General features: G+C 37.5%; 1 protein-coding gene across 4 annotated transcripts in view; it reads left to right on the top strand.

The window, feature by feature from the left end:
* Positions 1 to 31: 31 nt before the first annotated feature.
* Positions 32 to 7,856, top strand: part of LOC147582461 (uncharacterized) — a 60,395-nt gene continuing 52,570 nt past the window's right edge. For all 4 annotated transcript variants that reach the window (XR_015249145.1, XR_015249147.1, XR_015249146.1 and 1 more), the window contains exons 1-2: positions 32 to 121; positions 785 to 944. Coding sequence is in view for 1 of the 4 variants with exons in the window: in XM_086700975.1 (XP_086557101.1) it covers positions 816 to 944 (129 nt within the window). In the remaining 3 variants the exon portion in view is untranslated. The remainder of the gene's footprint in view (positions 122 to 784; positions 945 to 7,856) is intronic.

Genomic DNA, 7,856 nt, shown 5'->3' with positions numbered 1-7,856 from the left:
TTTGATAACCTCACGCTGCTCGCCCCGCCCCGCTGGCTCCTTTTCCCTAGCCTAAACTCTCAAGAGCCTCAGGCCAAAGCTGTGCAAGGAGTTGCGGCGGGAAGCGGTTACTTTTTACTAGGTTTGTACTCGGCGGACACCCGCCGTAATACAAGTTGAGCGTATTGAACCAGAAAACGATGTTAGTTGCTAAAGCTTTGGTCAGGTTTTTATTTTTGTTTAAGCTGGTTCCGGGACCCTGGTTCTTACTACACTCCCTTCGCCCACCTCAAAATTAACCTTCTAGAGCGGACTCCCAAGTTATCTGTGGCGAAAGCACAGGTTCTTTATTTTTACAATTCATCGCTAAAAATGTCTTCGTAAAATACAGCAAAAAATGAATTTCTTGAAAAATGGGGAAAAGGCAAAATACGAGTCCAGATTTTTCATTATTAGTTTCAATGAACAAAACTATATTTTAATAAATACAGCCAGTATATGAGAGGAAAAACTGTTCATTGAAAATGTAGTAGTAGGGGCGCCTGGGTGGCGCAGTCGGTTAAGCGTCCGACTTCAGCCAGGTCACGATCTCGCGGTCCGTGAGTTCGAGCCCCGCGTCGGGCTCTGGGCTGATGGCTCAGAGCCTGGAGCCTGTTTCCGATTCTGTGTCTCCCTCTCTCTCTGCCCCTCCCCTGTTCATGCTCTGTCTCTCTCTGTCCCAAAAATAAATAAACGTTGAAAAAAAATTAAAAAAAAAATGTAGTAGTAGTCCTTCTTACCGTGGTTTCACTTTCCTTGGTTTCAGTTACCTGAGGTTAACCTCAGTCTGGAAGCAGATGACCCTCCTTCTGAAGAATTATTGTAAGGTCAATAGTAGCCTTACACCATATTACAATGCCTGCATCATTCATGTCACTTTATCTCATCACCTGGGCATTTTGCCATCTCACACCATCACGGGAAGGGTGAGTATAAGGTATTTTGAGAGACCACATTCACATGGATTTATTACAGTATATTGTTATAATTGTTCTATTTTATTACTAGTGTTGTTAATCTCTTAGTGTGCCTAATTTACAAATTAAACTTTATCACAAGTATGTGTGTATAGGAAAAAATAGTATATATAGGGTTCAGTACTGTCTGCAGTTTCAGGCATGGAGCTGTTGGGTGGGGTGGTGCTGCTGGGTCTTGGACCATATTCTCTAAGGATGAGGTCGGGACTACTGTAAGTGATTAACAGCATCATTTTTATATTCCTAACTTTTTAGATATAGATAGATATAGACATAGATATATGAAGTCATTATATTGTATGCCTTAAACTGATACAGTTTTATAAGTCAACTATATCTCAATAAAACTGGCGGGAGTAGGGGAATGGGGAGGAGAAGAAAAAAAAAGTTATCCAAAATCCCCCGTCACAGGAGTGGGGGGTGGGGAGGGGATGCCTCCGGATAGCATTTGAAAACCACTGCCTTATGCTACCTCACAGTTTCTTTAATTCCATTTCACATCAAGAGGCTGAATTCACCTCAGTACTAGTGAATACTCCAGCTCTTGGCTGCAAGAAAAGAGACTCGATATATAACAATATAGCTGGCCTTGGAACTGGAAGCTAAAGGCACTGACAACATTCCCAGGGTAGATCAATTCCCATTTTATTACTTCACAGTAGAAATAATGGCAGGGTATGCAAAAGTAGCTGGGACAAACTAGCTATGTGACCCTAGTCAAGTTACTAGCCTCTGATCCTTAATATTCTCATGGGGGAAAATAGAGTCTAATAATAACTATGTGTCAAATGAGACACCAAAAGTGCTTTCCACAGTGCTCAGCACAGAGTAAGCATTTAATAAACATTAATTATTAGTAACAGTAATTATCACTATACAATATTATCTCTAAAAAAGAAGGAAGTGAGAAAATTCCAGTGTTGATCAAAAAAGAAAATTCTGATGTTGAATTTAGGGAGTTTCTTAGATCTTAGTATTCAAACTATGTATCACAAAATTAGGCTCCCAATTAATATCAGAGTAAAATACTATAATTTTTTTCTAACTTCTGAATGATAACATACGAAGATCACTGTTACAGCCAGCATAATAATAATCTCAGGTGAGATTCATCAGTAGATGCTAAAACTATTAGGTGAAAGTTTGATTTAGAGGTGGACATTTACACCACCTTAAAACACTTCATCACAGGCTATTTTTGAATTACGAAAGTAAAAATGGTAATCTTACAATAGCAAAATCTGTTAGATATAGAACCAGTTGTTCTATTTTAGTACCACTAATGAGACAAACTGACATCACATGCCTCCTTTCATGATGCACTAAGAAATACTGCACCATCATTTAATGTATTATTCCTGCCAAAAGGGCATTATTTGAATCTGATCCTCAGAAAATATTAAACACACCCAAAGTGAGGGACATTCTTTAAAAAAATTCTATTTCAGAAGTGTTAATGTCATGAAAGGAAAAAAGAGAAACTGTCCTAGATTGAGAAACTAGAGAGACACAGCAGCAGAAGGCAATGCATGATCCTGGATTGAATCCCAAATCAGTGAAGAAGAAAAACTCTATAAAGAATATCATTGGGGCCGTTGGTGAAATTGAATATAGATTTTATATTGAATATAAAATTAAATATATGTATTAAATATATGTTAAATGTTTTGTGTTTGAAAATTGCACTATGATTATGTTAGAGAATGTTCTTGCTCCCAAGAACATGCATGCTAAAATATTTAGATTAGGGGTAAAGGGCCATGTTGTCTTCAATTTACTCTCAAATGATTTCGAAAAATACTAATAGTAACAATAATAGTAATTATATTGAAGAGCGATATCAAATGTGCAAAGTGGTTTATAATTGGTGAATCTAGGTGAATGGGATGAGAGAGTGTATTGTATTATTCTTACAAGTTGCTAAATGTAAAATACAAAGAAAGAAAGGAAGAAAAGAAAGAAAGATATAAAGTATATCTTTAAGTATAAAGGAAGAAAAGAAAGAAAGAAAGAAAGAAGGAAGGAAGGAAGGAAGGAAGGAAAGAAAGAAAGAAAGAAAGAAAGAAAGAAAGGAAGGAAGGAAGGAAGGAAGGAAGGAAGAAAGGAAGGAAGGAAAAGAAAGGGAGGGAGGAAGGACAGGAGGAAGGAAGATGGATGGGAGACCAGAGAGGAAGAGCCTTCTCTGAAACGTAGCAGTTTTGTTCTGTGGGTGGGTTGTTTACAAAATTCCCATCTTGTTTGTGAGTTTTAAGGACTGGGATGAAAAAATTACCACAGGTTATGGTCTATGTTCTGCGAAATATTACTTTGCAGAATATTGCCTGTTGCCACCCCAATGCCCTCCCTCAATTTTGAAAAGTAAACTGCAGATTATACTAACGTTAACAATTACAGTAGTAAGCTTTGTTTCTCTCTTTGTTTCATATATCATGAATTAAAAAATAACTGAACTTGTCCACACCAGCATTTGGAAGCATATTCTCATTCATTAATCTCATTTTTTAATCATTGAGCCAAAAGTAGCCAAATCACTCTCTCCCTTCTTCTCAGGCTGGATAGTGAGAATAAATAAGCAGGTGAGGCTGCTCTGCCACTGAGCCTCCCCACACTCCACTCGTCTTCCAGCCTTGCAGGAGAGGGACTGATGGAGAGTAAGCTTTGCTCAGACAGGTAAGTACTAAAGGATGGAAATCCCTGCATGTATGCCCGGCTCCACTTGGGGCCCTGACTTGCTAGCTCAGAAGACAATCTGCAATCTAACTCCACCTGATTTGACTTCTGCTATAAGAAACAGAAATATTCCAGACAATAAGAATTTAGGAGCAAATTAGGCTTAGCACAGGGGAGGTCATTAGTATTTCATGACACCCTGGAAGAATACCCAGATGTTAAGAATATTCTATCTTGAAGCCAAGGGTAAGAGATTCTAGGGAATAAGCAATTGATGCTATCGCCATCTCTACTGTTTATCTAAATAACCTAAATAAATAAACCACTTCCTCTTCTTTCTGTTTGTGCTTTTTCCTTCCTTTCCTTTTTTTTTTTTTTTTTTTTTTTTTTTTTTGTTGTTGTTGTTGTTGTTTGGTTTTGTTTTCTGGGTGTCAAAGAATATTTGATTCATTTGAAACATCTGGTGGAATGGGAAAATTTAAGCTAGGTTGTCAGCTCATAAGTCATTCTAAATACACAAAAAAGTTACATTTCTTCCCTTATTGTCCTAGTCCCTTCACACTGCTATAACAAAATGCCACAGACTGGGTGCCTTATAAACAATAGACAGCTACTTCCCACAATTATGGAGTCTGAAAGTCTGAGATCAGGGTGCCAGTAAGGTTGGGTGAAGGCTGTCTTCCAGTTTTAGGCTGTCAACTTCTTGTGTCCTCACTTAGGGAAGGCAGAAGGGAGTTCTTTCAGACCTTGTTAAAAAGGGCATTAATCCCATCATAAGGACTCCTCCTTCATGACCTAATCACCCCACCAAGGGCCCAGCTTCTAGTATCACCTTGGGCATTAGGATTTCAGCACATGATTTTGGGGCAGACACAAGCATTCAGACCATAACACTCATCTTCACTTCACAGTGCTTTATTTTCCTAAGTTATTTACATCAAAAAATGGAATAGGGGCACCTGGGTGGCTCAGTCGGTTAAGTATCCGACTTTGGCTCAGGTCATAATCTCACAGTTCGTGAGTTTGAGCCCCACATCAGGCTCTGTGCTGACAACTCGGAACCTGGAGCCTACTTCAGATTCTGTGTCTCCCTCTCTCTCTGCCCCTGTCCTGCTCATGCTCTCTCTCTCTCTCTCAAAAAATAAATAAACATTAAAAACTTCTTTAAAAAATGGAATAAAGACAGGATTTTAAAACCTTCCTAGAATTAGCCAATTGAACAAATAACTGATAATTCAGTGCTTATTTAAGAAATTGATTCCTGTCATACTCCTTAAAAATACCCTGAAACCTTGCCACATAATAAAAAAAAAAAAATCAATGTTTATAGGCATAATGACAATAAATATATTATTACTCAGAATGAATCAATTCTATGAATTGCATGTAGCTTTGTGGCTCCTGCCATTCCCACATGAAGAATAGTGATCAAGGAATGACAATAAGGATGTAAAGGGAAAGGGCATTTTTAGATGATCCATGACTCAGAAATCAGTCCTCATCAATGGTGTGGACATGTGTGATTCAGTTAAGCACTCTGTACCTAGTCTATAAAATCTGCAAAATCGTAATTTCCAAACTACTAATTGCCTTTCCTAAATTTTATGACAGAAATTAGGTGCTATAGTTTGCAATTTAAGGCTTTGAAAATGTTTCTATATGTATTCCTTACAATGCCAGGCCCTACCTCATTTTCAACATTGTAAGATGGGCCTCTGTTATGAGAAGGCAAAACTGTTGAAAGAAACAGGTCAATGCATTTTCAGCCCTCTGTGTCTGTGCCGTTTTCCAGGTGACTTTGCTATTCCTCCCATCAGGATTTAGAGTTTATTTTCCCACCCCATGATTATGAGTTTGGCCATTTGCTTTTTTGGGCCAATGGAATACTAATGGATATGATGCAAGAGGAAGCTTGAAAATCTGGGCTTGCTTTGTTATGCTTCTGCCATCACAATGAGAAAGATAGGCCCAGCTAGCCCATTGTCCTAGGAGGAAGGTGAGAGTCACATGGAGCAAAACGCAGTCATCTCATTAAGCCCAGCCAAACTAGCTGTCTTACAGCTCATGCCCAGACACACAAGTGAGCCCAGTCAGGATCAGAAGTAGTCCAATTTAGCTGAATTCAAACACCAGAGAAGTAAATATATAGAGTTGTATGCCCCAATCACACAATTTTGGCACTAGCTAATGGCCACAGTTCTTAAAAATATGTGAAAGGGAAGAGGAGTAAGTTTGGCTTCTTGGAAATGTTAATTCTCCTAGACATTAAGAGTTATTTATTAAACCAAAAAATGTAAAGGTGAAAAAAAAAAACTGTAAAGGTAACTTACCCCCAATATATAAACTACATATTCAGTGGGGCTTATTTCATAATATTATAAAAGTAATAGTGGTGAAATATAATACTGCTGAAATAGATGAAAACTTTATTTTTTTATCATAATGCTGCGTGTCTGTTTGAAGGTATACATCTGTGTGTCATGAGGAAGGCAGAGAGTAATTACCATCTGACAATGCATTACTGTCCAGGTATTCATGTGAGCATTCTGTAATACATCAAAACTATTTTTGTTTCATTAATTTATTAATTAATTTTTAGCTCAAATAATGAATATGTGCACTGTACACAGTTCTAGTGATTATACAGACAGCAAACTTACTTATTCCTTTTTTCCACAGATCCTAATAACCTATTTTGCATACTTTAAAGAAGCCCCTGTAACCAACTATGGTAGTCATCTAAACATAGTAGGATGATAAAATCAGTTAAAGTAACATAGTTAAAATAAAATTTGGTAGTAAATTGTGTAAGAAATGTCTTGATTTGTACTACAGTTTGAAAATCGGAAGAAAAAATATTATTAAAAACTTACTTTATTATATATTAGTAAAATTCTACTTATAACTGCAACACACTAATTCTTAGAATGAAGAAGGACAGATTCAAATATTGGTTGGGATTTTTGTTTAAAATATTTCCAACAAAATTATGAGATGCTAAATACAATGTGGTATCCTGAATTGGATCCTGGAACAGAAAAAAAATTGGAAAAATTGGTGAAATCTGAAAAGCTGGACTTTAGTTAAAAGTAATGTGTAAGTGTCAATTTCTTAGTTTTGACGAATGTATCTTGGTAAGTTAAGAACTGACAAGTAAGGGGAAACTGGTAAGAGGTAGAGACAAGACCTCTGTATTATAGTTGCAATTGTTCTATAAATCTAACATATTCCAAAATTAAAAATGTACTTCAAAATTGTTGGATGGCATGACATAACCACAAAGAGATTCATTTGTGCAGAAATATGTGAAGACTGTACCAATTTTCCCAAGGGCCTCTCTTAGTCCCTTGAGACAAATCTTTCTCTTTTAAAGCACCTATCCTATCATAATCCTTGTAGATTCTCTCCTCTTTAATGATAACTAGTCTAACTCTGCCAGTCCTCATTTGTCCATGACTTTCCATTTTTTCCATCACTTTGCTCAACTAAAATATAGCATCCTTTGCAATATTTGTGATTGCACTTTGCAGTCAACCTGCTTTTCCCACACTGGGCATTTGGAAGGTGATAGACTCTAGAGTAAGTGGGGAGAGAGAGATGTTTGAGGGAAGACTAATTTTACAAGTTTGTTTATTTATTTTAAATAAAATATTCAGCCTCATAACTGTAAGAATACAGATAATTAATGTTGGGAAGGCAGGGAACCCTGTATCTCCACTTTTCCTACACTGTAAGTACATTAAAAAATTAAGGAAACAGGGGCGCCTGGGTGGCGCAGTCGGTTAAGTGTCCGACTTCAGCCAGGTCACGATCTCGCGGTCCGTGAGTTCGAGCCCCGCGTCAGGCTCTGGGCTGATGGCTCGGAGCCTGGAGCCTGTTTCCGATTCTGTGTCTGCCTCTCTCTCTGCCCCTCGCCCATTCATGCTCTGTCTCTCTCTGTCCCAAAAATAAATAAACGTTGAAAAAAAAAAAATTAAAAAAAAAAAAAAAAATTAAGGAAACAAAATAGCCAATGAGAATTGGCAAACAATGAAAAAAGGAAAAGTTCCCAACAGAGAAATAAACAAGGAATACAAACTGTATTTAGAGATTTTCTTCCATGGAGCATGATGTCATGACTGTCAGAAGCATGTGACCTTAATGACTAAATCCCTCTCTCCCACAGTCTGTGGCTTCACAGGAGGCAGGAAT

Source organism: Puma concolor, chromosome A3 (genome assembly GCF_028749965.1).
Source record: "Puma concolor isolate L17-30 chromosome A3, mPumCon1.1.hap2, whole genome shotgun sequence".
In the NCBI taxonomy this organism is placed as follows: domain Eukaryota; kingdom Metazoa; phylum Chordata; class Mammalia; order Carnivora; family Felidae; genus Puma; species Puma concolor.
Note: the sequence above shows the minus strand (reverse complement) of the source record. Positions and strands in the feature narration are given on the sequence as shown.